This window comes from Lethenteron reissneri, chromosome 6 (assembly GCF_015708825.2).
Source record: "Lethenteron reissneri isolate LAM-NWPU_2019-01 chromosome 6, ASM1570882v1, whole genome shotgun sequence".
Taxonomy (NCBI): domain Eukaryota; kingdom Metazoa; phylum Chordata; class Hyperoartia; order Petromyzontiformes; family Petromyzontidae; genus Lethenteron; species Lethenteron reissneri.
The window spans coordinates 4,726,649-4,748,233 of NC_083784.1; the positions used below are offsets into that span (position 1 = coordinate 4,726,649).

The 21,585-nt window shown below is 53.0% G+C and overlaps 1 protein-coding gene across 4 annotated transcripts in view; it reads right to left on the minus strand.

The window, feature by feature from the left end:
• LOC133354045 (SAM and SH3 domain-containing protein 1-like) overlaps window positions 1-21,585 on the minus strand; it is a 302,643-nt gene that overhangs the window by 75,075 nt on the left and 205,983 nt on the right. For 3 of the 4 annotated variants that reach the window (XM_061570594.1, XM_061570613.1, XM_061570600.1), the window contains exons 3-7: window positions 14,911-14,958; window positions 14,064-14,113; window positions 8,017-8,057; window positions 4,997-5,092; window positions 3,862-3,989 (exon numbers count right to left, since the gene is read on the minus strand). In XM_061570594.1, the coding sequence (XP_061426578.1) occupies window positions 3,862-3,989; window positions 4,997-5,092; window positions 8,017-8,057; window positions 14,064-14,113; window positions 14,911-14,958 (363 nt within the window). The remainder of the gene's footprint in view (window positions 1-3,861; window positions 3,990-4,996; window positions 5,093-8,016; window positions 8,058-14,063; window positions 14,114-14,910; window positions 14,959-21,585) is intronic. The other variant, XM_061570607.1, reaches the window with a different exon arrangement.

A 21,585-nucleotide genomic window follows, 5' to 3' on the forward strand; every position in this document is an offset into this window, starting at 1 on the left:
GTGGGTAACTGATCCAGTGAGTTGGTGACTGATCGAGTGAGTAGGTGAGTAGGTGACTGACCGAGTAGGTGATTGATACAGTGAGTAGGTGAGTGGGTAACTGATCCAGTGAGTTGGTGACTGATCGAGTGAGTAGGTGAGTAGGTGACTGACCGAGTAGGTGATTGATACAGTGAGTAGGTGAGTGGGTAACTGATCCAGTGAGTTGGTGACTGATCGAGTGAGTAGGTGAGTAGGTGACTGACCGAGTAGGTGATTGATACAGTGAGTAGGTGAGTGGGTAACTGATCCAATGAGTTGGTGACTGATCGAGTGAGTAGGTGAGTAGGTGACTGACCGAGTAGGTGATTGATACAGTGAGTAGGTGAGTGGGTAACTGATCCAGTGAGTTGGTGACTGATCGAGTGAGTAGGTGAGTAGGTGACTGACCGAGTAGGTGATTGATACAGTGAGTAGGTGAGTGGGTAACTGATCCAGTGAGTTGGTGACTGATCAGGTGAGTCGGTGAGCAGGTAACCAATCAAGTGAGTAGGTGAGTGATTGAGTGAGTCGGTGACTGACTGAGATGATTCGCGAGGACTGATCATGGCTGGCTGATAACGATGAGTCCCCCCGAGCAACCGTACTTGCTTTGCCTGTGCATATGCAGCACTCATCAGCCGACCAATCTGACACAACAGTTGAGCACTTACATTGTAATAAAAATAATGAGGAGAAGTCATTTTTCAGAAAGGAACACGATGACATGTCCAGCCGTTCGAGTCACCGTTTACTATAATCGCTTTCCTAAGGTGGAAAGCACGAAGCAATTAATGTAACTGCTCTGTCCATTTGCGTGGAGTGGAGAACGGTCAAGGTAACTCTCGTGAAAATGATCAAACATCGTTTCCTAATTATGTCAACTCGCAAAGCTGCTGCCTCCACATGCCCACTCCCCGCTCTCAAAGAGAGAGGAAGGTCGACTCGAGAAAGAGAGAGAGAGAGGACGACTCAGAGAGAGAGAGAGACAGAGAGAGAGAGAGGCAGAGGATGACTCAGAGAGAGAGAAAGGACGAATTCAGAATTCAAATCAGAGACAGAGAGGACGACTCAGACAGAGAGAAAGAGGACGACTCAGAAAGAGAGAAAGAAGATGACTCAGATACAGAGAGGACGACTCAAAGAGAGAGAGGACGACTCAGAGAGAAAGGACGACTCAGAGAGAGAGAGATGACGACTCAGACAGAGAGAGAGAGAGGACGACTCAGAGACAGAGAGAGAGAGAGGACGACTCAGAGACAGGGAGAGGACGACTCAGAGAGAGAGAGGACGACTCAGAAACAGAGAGAGAGGACGACTCAGAGAGAGAGAGAGAAAGAGGACGACTCAGAGACAGAGAGAGAAAGAGGACGACTCAGAGACAGAGAGAGAGAGAGAGGACGACTCAGAGAGAGATAGGATGACTCAGAGAGAGAGAGGACGACTCAGAGAGAGAGAGAGAGAGAGGACGACTCAGAGAGAGAGAGAGAGAAAGGGGGTAGAGAAAGAGAAGGGGTAAGGAGAGCAGAGCGTGAAATCTTTTGTGAAATCTTTCATTTTAAAAGCATAAAAAAAACGAAATGATGAACGAAGCAAAGTGCCGACTACACCGAGCATCTTCTTCTTTCCTCTGATCGTAACAAAAAAGAGAGAGAGAGGACGACTCAGAGAGAGAGGACGACTCAGATAGACAGAGAGGGCGACTCAGAGAGAGAGAGGAAAGACGAATCAGAGAGAGAGAGAGGGAGGACGACACGGAGGCGCCAGGAGGAGGAACCACAGACAAGCGGGAAGGCAGCTGTAGCAGCCATGCGTTGAGGAAACGGGCGTTACCAACAATTGCCAAAGCTCTGCATTCCTCTACATGTCAAGGTGTTATCGCCCAAATTTAACGAGCGCTTTTCCGCGAGAGAAGACCGGAGCGCCGGGAGAAAACCCACGCGCGAAAACGGGGTAGCAACACTCAATCCCACACAGAAGCGACGGACGGAGATTATCCCGCACGTTGCCGGACAGCCTTCTCCTGGCAGAGCGAGGGTTCGGCTCCCCCTCGACGCCCACTTAGAGGGGTTTCCCCACGGCTGTGGACCGCAATCCATCAAACCTCGCCGCTGCTTGCTGCCTCCACAGCGCTGGCTCACGGGGGTGACGAACAAAACAACTTCAGCGCGTCTCTGTTAGGGAATTGCCCTGCAGGGAAAGCTGGCAAATTGATCAAAGGTTTATTGCTAAAACCACCGGGGGCAAGGGGGGTGGAGGTGGGGCATGAGGGGAGGGGGGGTGGGCCATAAAACCAGGGGCTAAAAGGGTTCTTGCCGCGGTTGTTTGTGACTTGGCGGCCGATTCGAGCCCCCCGCTGCCGTGGCGACGATGCCAGAAGTCGATCGACCGCGCGAGGGGGTCGTCGGGCAGTGCGCTCGGAAACAGAGCACAAACTCCGTCAGGGAGCAGAAAGCATCACGTGAGCTCCGGTGAGCCTTGCAAGCGGTGGCTTTTGGCTAGCCGTCGTACGAAGGACGAGTCACCGCATCGCGCGCCTTGAGATGCGCGCTTTTGTGGCCACATGGAACGCTTCTCTTTCCGATATTAGGAAGTCACCGGAGCTACGCTCTTTTAAATCATCCAGATTGGAAACTCGTTTATTTAGAATCTTGTTTTCGTCTAGATTTGCAGTTTTCGTGACTGCAGGGATTCGTACTCTTTGGTTCTTTCGGTAAAGTCACGTAGGTAGAAAATAAAATAAATTGAATCACGACGTTTCAATTGAAACACAAGCAATCATCATCAGGTGGGAAAACCACAGCAATATTTTTTTTTGCTGAATTGTGTTGTCCTTCCCCCCGCACCTTCGATTCGCACGGTTGGCTACGTAAAAATGGCAAATTAAACACTCTTGGGGGGGAGGGGGGGGTCAGTGTGCGGTGACTATGGTAACCACCCAGAAAGGAACCTTGGAATGCACAACGATGGCTGGATGTTCCAATTCTCAAACACGAAGGAATCATCATCATCATCACAGCTGTGATTCACTACTCTGATACGCCTGACGCAATCATCTGGCTCAACCACCTCAGTAGGACCGTGACAGACGGCCAGGGCTTCGAGGGGGGGGGGGGGGGGTGGGGGGGAGGGCCTTCATCCAGCAGTGGAGAGATCACAGATTACGATGGTGCGGTTAGTGGCTGGGAAGAGGCTCGCAATGCACTTGCTCAGAGCGGAGAGAGAGAGAGAGTTCAGAGAGAGAGTTCAGAGGGAGAGAGAGAGTTCAGAGAGAGAGATCCCGGAGAGAGAGCTCGTCGCCTCCACTCCGCAATCGTGGCCAAGGGCTCCCTCTCCTGGCGCGGCTCAACGGCGCGGCGGCGGCGGCGCGCAGTTGAGCCCCGACCCGCCCACTGAACGCTGTCGCGGTCGCGTCGCACCCAGGGCCACGCGCGGCCCCGTAGCGAGCGCCGGCCGCGAGGACGCGGTCCGTGCCTGTCGGGTAACGAGCGAGTCCGCAGCGGGGAGCGGAGCTCACGCGGTGTCCGTCGTAGGCGAGGACGCGGCACGGAGGCCGAGGCTCCCGTCCCAGGGTTCGGTGACGATCGCGGTGGCTCAGATATCCTCCGGCTCCCCGAGGCTTCGATGTCACGTCAAGAGGCTCGCAGAGCCAGACGAAGGCTGCCCTCGGGTTCGGTGCCCATCACCGAGGCTCACGGAGCCAGACTAAGGCACCGAGGATTCGGTTGGCGGCGTTGCTCTCGCGCGTCGTTGGTGGCACGAGCACGGAGAGCACACCCCCCCCGAGTACCCCCCCCCCCCCACCGTGCCAGACGTGGTGCACGCGCGTGTGGTTCCCCCTACCTTGGCGAGCGCCTCGTCGATGGTGATCTGCCGGTCCTTCACCATGTTCATGAGGCGGATGCGGTCCTCGTCGCACATCGTGATTTCGCTCGCCACGAAGCGCACCGCCACCGCTCCTCCTCCTCCTCCTGCGCAGGGGAAGAGGGAGGAGGAGGGTGGTGATGATGATGGTGGTGGTGGTGGGGATGATGATGGAGACAGTGGCGTAGCTAACAACGCTCGCAGCTCAGGGGGTGCGGCAATCGGCCAGACGAGGTCCCGATGTTTCATTTTGTCTCGCACGGTCGCACCTAGGATATTACATATCACAGCTCCTCTTGCCTAATCGCATCATGACACGAGTGTTGTTGTTCTTTGACACCTGTTGCTGAAAACATATCTCACGGGTGGGGGGGGAGGAGGCAAGGCACCCCCTGCCCCACGCTGGTTATGCTACTGGGTGAGAATCACGGAGAGGCGGGGGAAGGAGGAGGGGCGGAACGCAGCGAGCGCTCCACCAACTCCTGAGTGAGGCCACGGGGGAAGAGGCCACGTCTGGTGGTGTGGTACCGGCACAGCGCCGGACACCGCGAACGCGCCGGGGTCACGCGCCGGGGTCACGTGCCGGGGTCACGCGCCGGGGTCACGCGCCGGGGTCACGCGCCGGGGTCACGCGCCGGGGTCACGCACCGCCACTCGAGCTCCTCTCGGATGGGGGGGGGCGGGGTGAGGCAGGAGGGGGTGGGCACGGTAACAGTGATTTACTTTTAAGGAATGGAAACCTGGGTGGGGGAGCCAAGGGGGGACATTTGGTGGTGCAGGGTGTACCCAGCCCCCCCCCCCCCCACTGCCTACACCCCCCGCACACCCCCCCACCCCACCCCACCCCACCTCTCCCCGCCGGGCCCAGAAAGTCCTCTCCGAGTCTCAAAAATATTTTCCAGGAGGTTCATGCTCGGAAAGGGGGGTGGGGGTGTGGTGGGGTGTGGGGGGGGGACACTAAAGCCTCGCTACCCACGTGACCACCAGGGGGCTGCCACCACCGCCGCCACGCAACCGTGACATTTTTAAACCGAACGCAAACCAAACCTCCGGGCGCCGGAGGGAAGAGGCGGGGGAGAGCCGGGGGGGGGGGGGGGGGGTCGGGAGGCATCACCTTTGCTGTGGCCGTCAGCTCTCGGCACCGAGGCCTTGGGTGACTTGCGCAGGCTCTGCCAGAACGTCTTGCTCCGGCGGCGGCCGTCGAACTTCCCTGCGGGAGTGGGCGGGAGTGGAACGCGGGCGGGAGAACGAGAGGGGGAGAGAGAGGGGGAGAGAAGGCGTGTGTGAGGCCGGAGGACTGCGTCCCAGACGCGCGCTCCTCGAGCGCAGAATTGAGCATGGCCGACGGGCCGCCCACTTGGCTATGTAGGGTGCGAAAGAAGTTCAACATGCATAGACACCTGCTCACTCACCTACTCGCCGCCCATTGACTCAGCCGCCCACCCACCCACTCACCGACCCACCCACGGTACCGACGCCGCCCCACTCATCGACCCGTTCACCCACCCATTCACTCACCCACTCACCCACTCAATCACTCACTCACCCACCCACCCACTCACCCACCCACTCACTCACCCACCCACCCACCCACCACTCAACCACTCACTCAACCACTCACTCACCCACTCACCCACCCACCCACCACCCACTCACCCACCCATCCACTCTGCAGAACAGGGAGCGAGACAAACACAGAGACACCGCGCGAGAAAATCCGCCCGAGTCGGGGAATCGAACGCAGGCCGCTTTGCTGCTGCGAGGCCACGAGCATTACAGCCGTGCCGCCACCCTGGCAGTCCGCCCCCATCGCGTCGGCACACGTGTCGGCACGCGTGTCGACACGCGTGTGCCGGCGTCGAGACAGACGACAGCATCTGCTCCAGCGACTGGCCCGGCGGTCGCGTCTGCCCGAGTCACAATTTTGATTCTCCGTCGGCCTTGATGTTTAATTATCCTGCCATCTGCCCGAGGCCCACAAAACATGCGGCGAGCGCACGAGACAGCATGTCGACTCACTATGGATGGGCAGGGGAAAGGGGAGGGGGGTAAATAATCCATAATTTCAATCAAAACTCGCGCGAAGATGAGTTCCTAATGAAACTACGCTGGCCGTAATGAAAGAGTAAATGCTGTTTATCATATAGATGACTTGCAAACATTAATCATAATAATAAAACAGGGACATAGGGCGCTTTGTCAATCCACTGCTGGATGTACCGTCATATCCGCACTGCGGTGGCTACGCAGTAACCTAGCGCTGTTAAAGTAGCGACGGGGATTGGTGGATCACACACGGATGCTGTGATACAACCGTCCCATGGGTGCCGTGGAGGAGCCGCACCCGAGCTCGCCAGGAGAAGGCGGTAACAGCCAAGTGCGGGCTAATATCGTCTGTCCCCTTCTGTACGGGATAGAGCGCTGCTCCTTCGCATGCGTGGGCTTTCCCGGAGTGCACCAGTTTCCTCCCACTCACACACTGCACACACACACTCATCACACACACACCACGCATACACACCACACTCATCACACACTCATTACACACACACCACGCACACACATCACACTCATCACACACTCATCACACACACACCACACACACACCACACACACTATAACTCACACACTATAACTCACACACCACACACACTCACACTCATCACACACACACCACGCACACACACCACACACACCACACACACCACACAAACACACCACACACTCACATCACACAAACACCACACACACACCACACACACACCACACATACACCACACACACCACACTCATCACACACACACCACACACCACACACACACACACACACCACACACACCACACACACACCACACACCCAACACACACCACACACTCATCACACACCACGGCGCTAACCGTCTCGCCGGAGACCGAAGGTAGCAATTGAGGCGGAACAAAACGAAACGCACAACAACAACGCACACAATTCCAGTTGCGTCTCATTGTTCCAAATTGGACAGCTGTTTCAAATTTGAATTATAAATCATTAACCCCGCATTGCAATTAACGGCGCTTTATATTTTAATATTAAATCAAATTCATTCTTTTTTTCTCCGCGGAAGCCACGTGGCAGTCCCAATGGATTGTCACGAGCTGTGCCTATTCCAGCATGGCCTTGATGCCACTCTTTGGGGGGGAGGGGAGGAGGGTTTATCCTTAAGGTGTTTTTATTCGCGAGATATTTTTTTTAGTCGTAAGATGTTTGCAGCCAACTCACGACGAGTCGTGTTTGTTATTCGCGTGCGGAGGAAACCGGAGCGCTCGGAGAAAGCCGACGCGTTTCGCGAGGGAGGGCGAAACACTCGATCCCCGTACAGATGGAAACAAGGTGGAGGTTAGACCACACTTTACCGTACTGCCCTATCATAGTGAGCCAGGACTCGGGCTCTTCCTCAAGGCCAACGGGAAGGGAGATGGAACAGATAGAGGTTAGTCCACGAATTTCCGTACTGCCATCCCAGGGTCACGCTGACGCTGGCGGGGAGCGGTGGCGCAGCGCTTAGCGCGCCGCTGACGCCAGTTACAGGTGCCACGTTTTTATTTTGTTCCGTCGCGCCTTGAACTGCGCGAGAAGTCGATAGGCCATGACGGAGCCTCGATGGCGTGCCATTCCCCGCCATGGCTAACGTCAACGGCGTACGAACGGTGAACGTCGATAACTCGGTCGAGGTTGGAAATGTGACTCCGTCGCGGCGGTTGCACGACTCATCGGTCGCCGTCGCCGCCGCCGTCACCACCGCCGTTCGTTGGCTCGCTCGCCGCGTTCGTGCTCCGCCATTTAATTTTCCGCGCATCTCCCCGGCACAATTTTCTCCGATTACACGGCCGCGCGCAGGCACGCGGCCGTTAGCGTGAAGCGCCGGCATGCGGGGACAAAGACAAAGACACAGCCACCCCGCACGACCAACCCTCGGATAACCTCCAACAGGGACGCCGAGTGCTGCTAGCGAGGAGCATTTAGAAGGGCCGGAACGGCTCACGAGGGGGGGGGGGGGGGGGGCTGCGGTGGCCGCGTTAACAAGCGGACGTGACGGTGGTGGTGGTGGTGGTGGTGGCGGTGGTGATGATGATGCGCCCGTAATTGACACTCACCAGTGAGACCGTCATCCACGTTGGCGTTCAGTAAAGAACTCCTGCAAGACAAACGCGCATGGGGATGTCAACGCTCACAGTGTGCCGCAGCCTCACATTCACACCCTACTACAGCCTAACATTCAGCCAGTTAATATTTATTTGCATATTCATATCCATAGTCTTCTACTCCCAGCTTTACACACTACCATCACCATCGCCACACGTTGTTTCGAGCGTGCAAGTTTAACTTGCGCCTTTCAAATTTTCCAGATATACAAACATAGACGTCACTTCAACCGAGATGATGGATTCAAATCGAGCAATCATTGGAAGGATGTAATTAACCAAATTAAAACTTTAGCTGCCGAACAGTTTACTGCTAGGCAGCCAGTTTAGATTTATTTTCATAATCATATTCATATTTCGATTTAAAGCTTTCGTGACTGCAGGGATTCATCTTCTTGGTTCTTTCGGTAAAGTCACGTAGAAGGGAAGTAATAAAATAATAAAAATAAAACATAATAAAACAATTCTCACGACGTTTCGGCCACAACGCAAGGAGCCGTCCTCAGGTGAAAACCAGGTCCGTCGAGGCGACAGAGTCTGAATGCTCGTGTGCTGTTTCATTCAGACTCTGTCGCCTCGACGGACCTGGTTTTCACCTGAGGACGGCTGCTTGCGTTGTGGCCGAAACGTCGTGAGAATTGTTTTATTATGTTTTATTTTTATTATTTTATTGCTTCCCTTCTACGTGACTTTACCGAAAAAACCAAGAAGACATATTCATATTCCCAGTCTGTTACCCCCAGCTTCAAACATTACCATCACCATTGCCACACGTTGTTTTCAGCTTGCACAATTTACCCCCGGCAGCATAACAAACGGCTGCTTAATCTTAGCTTCCTTATCTACTTCCGCCCGCGGCATCACAAAGCTTCAGTTTGAACTCCGTACGTTGCACCCACCCCGTTCCTCACATCGTTGCCTCCCAGCCCACAGCCCGCCCACACACTGACCCTGGCCCCTCCCCTCCCTCCATCCCCCGTGACAATATAATTCCTCGTCACAGCTATCTCTTAGACACACTTAAGCGGTTGTGCTTTCGCTACGTTGTCCCCACCTGAAGATGGACGCTTGTGTTGCGCCCGAAACGTCGTGATTTATTTTATTTCATTTTTTTACCTACGTGACTTTACCAAAGAAAAAACAAAGAGTATGAATCCTTGCAGTCACGAAAGCTTCAAATCTAGAATTCACACCCAACCACAGCCTCATGTTCACAGCCTACCACAGGCTCACACTCACAGCCTGCCACAGGCTCACATTCACAGCCTACCACAGTCTCACACTCACAGTCTACCACAGCCTCACATTCACAGCCTACTACAGCCTCACATTCACAGTCTACTACAGCCTCACTCACAGCCTATCACAGCCTCACACTCACAGCCTACTACAGCCTCACATTCACAGCCTACTACAGCCTCACATTCACAGCCTACCACAGCCTCACATTCACAGCCTACTACAGCCTCACATTCACAGCCTACCACAGCCTCACATTCACAGCCTACCACAGCCTCACACTCACAGCCTACTACAGCCTCACATTCACAGCCTACTACAGCCTCACACTCACAGTCTACCACAGCCTCACATTCACAGCCTACCACAGCCTCACACTCACAGTCTACTACAGCCTCACATTCACAGCCTACTACAGCCTCACATTCACAGCCTACCACAGCCTCACATTCACAGCCTACTACAGCCTCACATTCACAGCCTACCACAGCCTCACATTCACAGCCTACTACAGCCTCACACTCACAGCCTACTACAGCCTCACATTCACAGCCTACTACAGCCTCACACTCACAGCCTACCACAGCCTCACACTCACAGCCTACTACAGCCTCACATTCACAGCCTACTACAGCCTCACACTCACAGTCTACCACAGCCTCACATTCACAGCCTACCACAGCCTCACACTCACAGCCTACTACAGCCTCACACTCACAGTCTACCACAGCCTCACATTCACAGCCTACCACAGCCTCACACTCACAGTCTACCACAGCCTCACATTCACAGCCTACCACAGCCTCACACTCACAGCCTACTACAGCCTCACACTCACAGCCTACCACAGCCTCACACTCACAGCCTACTACAGCCTCACACTCACAGCCTACTACAGCCTCACACTCACAGTCTACCACAGCCTCACATTCACAGCCTACCACAGCCTCACACTCACAGCCTACTACAGCCTCACACTCACAGTCTACCACAGCCTCACACTCACAGCCTACCACAGCCTCACACTCACAGTCTACCACAGCCTCACATTCACAGCCTACCACAGCCTCACACTCACAGCCTACTACAGCCTCACACTCACAGCCTACCACAGCCTCACACTCACAGCCTACTACAGCCTCACACTCACAGCCTACCACAGCCTCACACTCACAGCCTACTACAGCCTCACACTCACAGCCTACCACAGCCTCACACTCACAGCCTACCACAGCCTCACACTCACAGCCTACTACAGCCTCACACTCACAGCCTACCACAGCCTCACACTCACAGCCTACCACAGCCTCACACTCACAGCCTACCACAGCCTCACACTCACAGCCTACTACAGCCTCACACTCACAGCCTACCACAGCCTCACACTCACAGCCTACCACAGCCTCACACTCACAGCCTACTACAGCCTCACACTCACAGCCTACCACAGCCTCACACTCACAGCCTACTACAGCCTCACACTCACAGCCTACCACAGCCTCACACTCACAGCCTACCACAGCCTCACACTCACAGCCTACCACAGCCTCACACTCACAGTCTACTACAGCCTCACACTCACAGTCTACTACAGCCTCACACTCACAGTCTACTACAGACTCACACTCACAGCCTACTACAGCCTCACACTCACAGCCTACCACAGCCTCACACTCACAGTCTACCACAGCCTCACACTCACAGCCTACCACAGCCTCACACTCACAGCCTACTACAGCCTCACACTCACAGCCTACTACAGCCTCACACTCACAGCCTACCACAGCCTCACACTCACAGCCTACTACAGCCTCACACTCACAGCCTACCACAGCCTCACACTCACAGCCTACTACAGCCTCACACTCACAGCCTACCACAGCCTCACACTCACAGCCTACCACAGCCTCACACTCACAGCCTACTACAGCCTCACACTCACAGCCTACCACAGCCTCACACTCACAGTCTACTACAGACTCACACTCACAGCCTACTACAGCCTCACACTCACAGCCTACCACAGCCTCACACTCACAGTCTACCACAGCCTCACACTCACAGCCTACCACAGCCTCACGCTCACAGCCTACTACAGCCTCACACTCACAGCCTACCACAGCCTCACACTCACAGTCTACCACAGCCTCACACTCACAGCCTACCACAGCCTCACGCTCACAGCCTACTACAGCCTCACACTCACAGCCTATCACAGCCTCACATTCACAGTCTACCACAGCCTCACACTCACAGCCTACCACAGCCTCACACTCACAGCCTACCACAGCCTCACACTCACAGCCTACCACAGCCTCACACTCACAGTCTACCACAGCCTCACATTCACAGCCTACCACAGCCTCACATTCACAGTCTATCACAGCCTAACATAGGGACTGGAGTGGGACCGGGGGGGATGTCGGTACAACATTCAAGAAGCTCGCTCCGTTATTTCAACTTCCACGCCAATCAAACCGGCGACCTTCGGCTCCCCAGTGCATGTGGAGCTGCTGCCGCTGCTGCTGCTGCTGACCAATGCAATACGTGGAGGGGTTATGGGTGGGGGGGGTCCAGGTCTCCCCTGACTCCTCCAAAACCCCCCAATTGCCGGTGACACGAAGTGGTGGCGGCGGAGGCGTTTGGGGGTGAACGGTTCCACGGACGCACGCCACTCAACCACCCACTGCTACCCCCCCCCCCACCAACACACCACCACCCCCCCCAACCACAACGCGTCGCGATCCAATCCGCTTGATGTCAGCACTTTCCTCCGGCACTTAATGGCCGGTAATTGCACGTTCCGCCAAATTGGGCGCCCGCTTAAAATGCCAGGCAGCGTGCGACGGTGTCTCATCATCCCGCCACAACCACCACCACCACCAACAAGCAGGCATATCAACATCACAACCATCTCCTGCTGTTTAAAATTCAGCTTCAAGATCCTCAACGGATCTGGCGCGTGGCCTACCTCTCAATCGACTCCCCTCTCACAATGTTACAATAAAAAAGATCGTCTCTTTGAACTCACAAATGTTGCCCCTTTTAATTTCAAGATGCCGTTCGGACTCGCGACAAAATGTGTAGGTTATTTTTTTTTTTACTCGATGACACATTCAACACCGTGCCTATTCCCTAAATAGCAATTACTAGATGTTGCAAAGCATTCCCCATATCGCCGTTTTTGTTAGCGTTTATTTGCCACAAACGCCCCGTAATTTATTTCTCCTTATTAGCGTTAATTCGTTTCAGGGGTAATTACTCACTGTTTTAATCAGCGGCAGTAATTACCACAACTCGATAGAAGTTTTTAATTTATCTTGTAAAATGGGGCTGGGAAATGTCATTACGATGACGACGATAGCGACGATGACGATGGCGATGATGATGGCGATGATCTGTCACGTTGCATTGTGGAAGCACGCACACTGACACTGTGCGCGCCGTGAAAAAAAAAAAAAACATTTAAATTTCGATTTAAAGCTTTCGTGACTGCAGGGATTCATCTTCTTGGTTCTTTCGGTAAAGTCACGTAAAAGGGGAAATAATAAAATAATAAAAATAAAACATAATAAAATAATTCTCACGACGTTTCGGCCACAACGCAAGCAGCCGTCCTCAGGGGAAGAACAGGTCTGTCGGAAAGACAGCGTTTGAATGACGCAGAACAGGTCTGTCGGAAAGACAGCGTCTGAATGACGCTGTCTTTCCGACAGACCTGTTCTTCACCTGAGGACGGCTGCTTGCGTTGTGGCCGAAACGTCGTGAGAATTATTTTATTGTTTTATTTTTATTATTTTATTATTTCCCTTCTGCGTGACTTTACCGAAAGAACCAAGAAGATAAAGAAACATTTACTTTCCGAGCGGGCGCCAATGGTGGCGAGATGTTAACTACCTCGCCCGGAGGTCGTGAGTTCGATCCCAACCCTGATGTCCTCTGTACGTTTGAACTTTACATGTCTCTCTCTCTCGCTCATCGTCATCACGGTATCTAGGTGATGTTAACTACCTCGCCTGGTATACAGGCTCCCCCCTGCGGCCATGTGGATTTTTTTCTCCGGTTCCTCCGTTATTTTTTCCCCCTCCACATTTAGAATCGACGTTTCGTTTTGGAGCATTTGGCTGCTGTAACATTTCCACGTGATTATGATGATGATGACAGGCCACTTCGTTGAGCTATCATTTGTGGCCCGGTTGCTTCTCAAAAAGAGCTATGCAAGCTCAGTGGCCCATTCCTGGTTAAATACCAAATCTTTCACGGTTCTTTTTTTAAATAGGTGAGCAGCAAGCAGCAAGCGCACCAGACTTGCAATCCAGATATCGCTGGGTTCGATTGCATCTCCCGGGCACGGCAGTCTGGGAGACATAACGTAACACCGCTCGGATATTTTTCACCCGGAGAAAGCCACACACACACACACGCCAATGCCCGAAGCATCGCTTCCGGAAGGCTCCCCCGGCTACATTTGGGAAGGTTTTGGCCAACGCCGGTGACACAGCGAGGAGGCCGATGAGGCTGGCTTGTAATGACCGGCGAGACGTTACAGTACTCGAATTGTGAATGCTCTGGGTTTACTCTCCAGCACACCGGCGTGCTGAACTGGTAAACTAATCGGCACGTCTTGTTTACGTGACAAAACCTTACTAATTGGCTGCGTCAGGTGGTGGTGGCGGGTTTAACGACAGGTTTACATTCACGCGATCTAACCCACGCAAAAATAAAAAAAACTTCTATTAAGGACAGCAAGGAGTACGTACCTCCTCGCGACCTCCGGCGTGGAGTACCCGCTCACCGCGTCGCTGGCATCCTGCACACACCGAGGGGACACGACGCACCGGCGTTTAGCCACACACCGCCCGCCCCTCCCTTGACACCGACGGGCTGGTGAAACCGGCAGCCGAAGAACCGGCAAGAGGTCAAATAGGCGCAGCCCCTGCGGTTGCTCGATGGCACTGAGGACCAAACGGCTCTTCCACCAGAGGGTGAGCTTCGGGGTGGTATTTTTGGTGTGCTCTTCCACGCTGGACGCTAGGACTCGCCATGATGTTAGCCGTGAGAGTCGAAGCGAAGCTCGCTGTGCTCATAATGACCGCACCACTGCTCCGTCATCATCAAAGCTTTACTCGGCCCTTAGGGCAATGTGACCAGTCTCCTGAAGGGTAAGTAACTAATAGCAACACAACGGTATAGACATGGCGCGGATGATGATGATGATGATGGAGTGCATGATGATGTTGATGATGATGATGGAGTGCATGATGATGATGATGATGGAGTGCATGATGATGATGATGATGATGGAGTGCATGATGATGTTGATCAGAGTTGGCAATCGCACTTGTTTACACCGTGAAGGCCTGATGAGAAAAACATTTTAGAAACTTTTTTGATGAGCAGAAAACCATCCCATCGCATCATCTTTACGAGAGCTATCGTGGCCTCACGTTACAGATGGACAAACAGATGGACAGACGGATGGATGAATGGATGGATAGACGGATGCACAGATGGATGGACTGATGGATGGATGGACGGATGACGGAGAGACAGAGTTCATCTATTGGCACATAGGTGAGAGAAGCGCCGTCATGTCCCGACTCCCACCTCAAACGGTGCCGGGCAGCCGTGCAGGGCGCAGTCCTCCTCCAGCTCCTGCGGAAACAACCCAGAGAGAAGCACGGCTCAGAGGAGATCCTCCCAGCAGCGGTGCCATTGCCAAACGACAACTCGGCACGATTGAGATGATGACGGTGATGAGAATCGGATTTCTTAGTATCCTCCTGCTGCTGCTGCTACATTGCATTTATATTTTAAAGATGTGTCTTTTTTCCAGCAGATTAACGACGCATCGTGTTGATTATTCACGTGGAAACCTGGAGCACCCGGAGAAAACCCACGGCTTGTGCGAGGGGACAACGCTCTATATCCCTGCACAGATGGCGATTCGTCCACTTGCTGTGGTGCCTTGTACTGGCGAGCCAGAGTACGGCTCCTCTTCGATGCCCACGGTGGAAGGGAGTTTCACAACCCACCTGTGTGCTTATCCGCCAAACCTCACTGCTGCCTCCACAGTGCTGGGTTACAGGCGGTCAAGTGTAGCAGCGTAGCCATCACCGATAACAATGTGCAAAGAAAATCACGTATGTGGCATTCACGTTTCAGACGTTTCGGACAAAGGCCCTGCTTCAAAGCAAAATTTTAATAGATTGTTGTTGTTAATTGTGCTTGTGCACTGCTGCCAACGTAGCAGTAGCATCATCACCAACATAATTTGTTCAATTATATAAATGATGCGTCTTCATTCGGAGTTGTTAATCTAGCCTCACGCTTGGGTGTCTGGTTGAGAGCACCCATCGTCACGCTCGCCAACTGTCCCATCCCACACTCATCACCAGCATCCCACACTCATCATCAAGATCCCAGACTCATCATCGTCATCCTACACTCATCATCATCATCATCCTACACTCATCATCATCATCATCCTACACTCATCATCAAGATCCCAGACTCATCATTATCATCCTACACTCATCACCAGCATCCCACACTCATCAAGATCCCAGACTCATCATCGTCATCCTACACTCATCATCATCCTACACTCATCATCATCATCCCAGACTCATCATCATCCCACAACAGTAGCATAACGAGCGTGGGCACACAGGCGCGTGCCTTGCCCCCCCCTGGTGGCCAATGCTACGAGTTGGGGACCCCCTTGACAACCACCATGAGATTTGTTTTCAACAACAGTGTAAAAACACTCAAACTTATGTAAGGATGTTATTAAGCAAGAGGAGCTGCGGTGTATAATCGCCTGGGTGCGACCATGCGAGACGAATCAAATATTGGGGCCCCACCTGACGGATTGCTGCACGCCCTGAGCTGATAATGTCGCCACTGTCCCACATCATCATCAACATACCACACTCACCATCATCATCAACATCCCACACTCACCATCATCATCATCATCAACATCCCACACTCATCATCATCATCATCCTACACTTATCATCATCATCATCCTACACTCATCATCATCAAGCTCCCACACTCATCATCATCATCAACATCCCACACTCACCATCATCATCATCCTACACTTATCATCATCATCATCCTACACTCATCATCATCAAACTCCCACACTCATCATCATCATCAACATCCCACACTCACCATCATCATCATCCTACACCCATCATCATCATCATCCTACACTCATCATCATCAAGCTCCCACACTCATCATGATCATCATCATCCCACATCATCATCTTCATCATCACCCCACACTCACCATCACCATCATCATCAAGCTCCTACACTCATCATCATCATCCTACACTCATCATCATCAAGCTCCCACACTCATCATCATCATCATCATCCCACATCATCATCTTCATCATCACCCCACACTCACCATCACCATCATCATCAAGATCCCACACTCATCATCATCAAGCTCCCACACTCAGCATCATCAAGATCCCACACTCATCATCATCATCAAGATCCAACACTCATCATCATCAAACTCCCACACTCATCATCATCATCAAGATCCTACACTCATCACCATCATCAAGATCCCACACTCATCATCATCATCACCCCACACTCATTATCATCCTTTACTCGCCAAAAAGGTCCCACACTCATCATCATCAAGATCCCACACTCATCATCATGATTAAGATCCTACACTCATCATCATCATCATCATCAAGATCCCACACTCATCATCATCACCCCACACTCATTATCATCCTTTATTCGCCATAAAGGTCCCACACTTATCATGATCATCCCACACTCATCATCAAACTCCCACACTCATCATCATCAAGATCCAACACTCATCACCATCGTCAAGATCCAACACTCATCATCATCGCTGGCTTTGGTGAAACAACTCTGAGCGGTTGCAAATGTCACGATTTTCACTCGCTCGGCGTTTACCACCATCATCAACATCAATCATCATTAGCCATGATCAATCCACTGCTAGATGACGACCTCCCCAAAGCCACCGCCGCCGCCGCGACCACGTCTCGTCTTTCATGCGATGCAAGACTCCAAACGAATTAGAAAAAAAACATTCAATTTGAACCGAACCAAACGCTCGATTACAGACATCCCACGTGGCCCGATCGGACGCGCTCAACCGGTTCAGCGGCTGTGTGCTCCGCCCACGTGAACCACTCCCAGACACGCAGCAAAATGCTGCAAGGCGGTTGTCCGTCACCCCGCCGCCACCACCACCCACCCGTGGAGCCCCGGGAACAGCAGGCTGCACGCGGGATTCATTGCAGCAAGGACCGTGTTTCTCCCAACAAACAGCGTGGATGATGCACTCGCCAAAGTGATGGGCACATTTCGATTTAAAGCTTTCGTGACTGCAGGGATTCATCTTCTTGGTTCTTTCGGTAAAGTCACGTAGAATGGAAATAATCAAATAATAAAAATAAAACATAATAAAATAATTCTCACGACGTTTCGGCCACAACGCAAGCAGCCGTCCTCAGGTGAAGAACAGGTCTGTCAGAAAGACAGCGTCTGAATGAACTAATTCATTCAGACGCTGTCTTTCTGACAGACCTGTTCCTATTTTTATTATTTTATTATTTCCATTCTACTTGACTTTACCGAAAGAACCAAGAAGATGATGGGCACATCTTGGGGGGGCATCGAGGTTGCTGCCCTGGAAAAGGAACTCACAGGGAGTCCTCGAATTCCCCGAATTAAGTGAAAGCCAAAAGTTTCGATTTTTTGTCTTAATCGATGAGTGGACCCCGGGGCCAAGTATATCAACTCTCCGCACTTGCAGAGCCCCGGTTTCATCACGGGTAGGGGCTGCAAACCGGGATCGGAATTCCGAGCCGTTCTCTGCGGAGGCGGCTCGGCCACCTGCCGCTGAGAACGAACGGCCTGGGGGATGGTGGTGGTGGTGGTGGTGAGGGGGCGGCCATCAGCCGTGTTTGTGGAAACTCCACTTGGAGGGGGAATTTGGCGAAATTCCCACCCACCCAACCCGGCGGGAATTTCCAAGGCGAGACGAGCTCCACGTGCAACTCGGTGACGTATCCACCGCTGCGGAGTGGGAGCCGGATGGACGGACGGACAGACGAATGGACTGACGGATTGACTGACTGGACGGATGGATGTACGGATAGACGATCAGATGGACGGACGGACAGACGAACGGAGTGACCGACCAGACGCACTGTCGAACAGACTGACGGACGGACGGACCCACCGACTGACCGACTGATAGGATGGAAGGACAATCGAACAGTTGGACGGAGGGACAGACACACGATCAGACGACTGACGGACAGATGGACGGACGGGGACCTCGGGGCGTGCTTTTAGGATTGCGCCGCGCGTCGTTTCGGGCACCACGTCCGACGTTTCGCTCCACGTGCCGGGAGCTACTCCGCAAAGGTCAACGGAGGAGGTGGTGGTGGTGGTGTGAATAAATAACGACGCCAGCGGTGATTAGGATCGTCGTAAAACAGTGTCATGATTATCATCGCCCATGTCATCATTATTATCGTCACCATCATCATCACCGTTACATCATCATCATCATCATAATTTGTTTCTCAGATGCCAAACACGCAGAATGAAGCTGGTGTCGGGCAAACTTTCCCTGCAAGTGACTCTCACACACAGACACAGCAGCAGCAGCAGGAGGCATTGCCACCCCGACGGCAAACACATGCCAGGAGCCTCCCGATAACAAAGAGTCTTGAGACTCAGCGAGGCTGCCGGACCCAAACAAGGGAGTTTCACAGACAGAGATCCCCCACTCATAAGCCACAACATACTTTTTTGGGGCAAGTACTCTTCAGTTTTGATTTAGCCATATTTGTTTGTACAGAGTTAGACTGATAACTTTCATCTAAATTGGCTTATGGTTGTTATTGTTTGACTTGCAAGCCACTGGGATTTTTGCACACAGCATTGATATACGGTGCTTTTTCTGGAAGACTTTGCTGTTTTTTCCTGGATGTTTCGCGTAGTAACTTTAAGATGTTTCTTGTTCATGTTTTTTTTTGTTGCGGTTGCACCCGATTCAAGAGCTGAATGGCTCACAGGGCTATACCTAATAAATGAAACTGAAATTGAGCCAGTAGCACCTATTAAGGTGGGTCACCAGAACCACGCCTTTGTCTGCAGATATTGACACACACAGCAGTGGGTACCACATGTTTAAAGCAGAATCGAACTCAGTGTCCGGGTTTGCAAGTGCAGCGCAGATAGAGTGCAATGACGAACGGCACACGAAGAGGTGGGTGGCCAGCAACCACGCCCGGCCGCCTTTGTCTCCCTAGTGGCGATGTTTACACTCATCACTGGTGTTGGCCGTGAGCGGGAATTGAACTCGGGTCGCCGGGTTCGTAGCGGAGTGCGCTAACCGCTACACTACAGGGCTACACGCACACACGCACACACACACGCATGCACATGCATGTAATGTATCTTCCATCCATGCTAAGGCACCAATGCAAAACACAGACCGGCAGCGTCTCGGCCAGATGTGGCGACTCCGTGACTCACGCCGCGAACGCTCAGCACAAAAAACACAATCCCACCAACACCACCACCAAAACCACCACCACCGCCGCCGCCACCGCCGCCACCACCACCAACACCAACACCACCACCAACACCACCGTCGCCACCACCACCAACACCACCACCAACACCACCACCACCATCGCTACCACCACCAACACCACCGCCGCCAATGCCACCACCACCAACGCCACTAACACTACCGCCACCACTATCAACACCACCGCCACCACCGCCAACACTACCGCCGCCACCAACACCACCGCCGCCACCACCGCCACCACCAACACCACCACCACCCCCAACACCACCGCCGCCACCACCACCAACACCACCACCAACACCACCACCACCATCGCTACCACCACCAACACCACCGCCGCCAATGCCACCACCACCAACGCCACTAACACTACCGCCACCACTATCAACACCACCGCCACCACCGCCAACACTACCGCCGCCACCGCCACCACCGCCGCCACCACCGCCACCACCAACACCACCACCACCCCCAACACCACCGCCGCCACCACCACCAACACCACCGCCGCCGCCACCAACACCACCGCCACCACCACCATCAACACCACCGCCACCACCACCATCAACACCACCACCGCCACCACCAACACCACCACCACCCCCAACACCACCGCCACCACCACCATCAACACCACCGCCACCACCGCCAACACTACCGCCGCCACCACCGCCGCCACCACCATCGGAAACTGCTGCTACCACCGCCAAATCGCTGCCTTGCTGCAGTTACTTTAACAACAAAGTCCGTATCATCATGGGACATCTCTTGTCAGTATCAAAATATAAGAGTTGGCTTTTAATCTAGAATTGAGTTGGGTTTTAATCTAGAATTGAGTTGGGTTTTACCCTTTCTGGCAACAAAACAGCTGTGTTAAGATGTGCTTATATTACCAGAGTGTGTTCTTGTGTTACATGTTCACCGCGAGTATGTGTGGTCAATGCAGACATGATTCCTTGCAAAAAGGTTTTCCGTTCGATGTTTTAACATCTTAACGCAGCTGTTTAATCGCCATAAATGGTAAAAAAACAAATTGTAATACTAAAGTCCGTGTTTTTATTTGTTTACAAGTCTATTGGTCGTCCTTGTATCACCTCCCATTACTGTCGCTGCTACTCGATTGTAAATCGTATTCATCGTCGTATTGGGTTGCTCAGTGGTATGTTTTGAGGCTACATGGGGGATCTTTGTCTTTGTGCATGTGTGTATATGTGGAGCAGTAATGTAGCGGTTAGCATGCAGTGCTACGAACCCGGCCACCCGAGTTCGATTCCCGCTCACGGCCAACACCAGTGTTTATCTGAATCGGTTCTGGGCCTCCCTTGGGTCGACTCTGCCTGAAATGAGTACCTGGTGCAGTGTGTAAACATCGCCACTGGGGAGACAAAGGCGGCCAGGCATGGTGTTGGCCACCCACCCCCTCGTGTGCCGTGCCAGCCTTTATAGGTGCTGCTCGCTAACAGCACTTGCCCTTACAGTCTGGTCAGGCTATACGGGGGATCTTTGTCTTTTTTTTTTGGGGGGGGGGTATCTATGTGTGTGTGTACGTGTTGGGTCGTATCTGTGTGTGTGCTGTGGGTATCCGTGTGTGTGCCGTGGGTATCTGTGTGTGTGTTTTGAGGGGTATCTGTGTGCGTGTGTGTT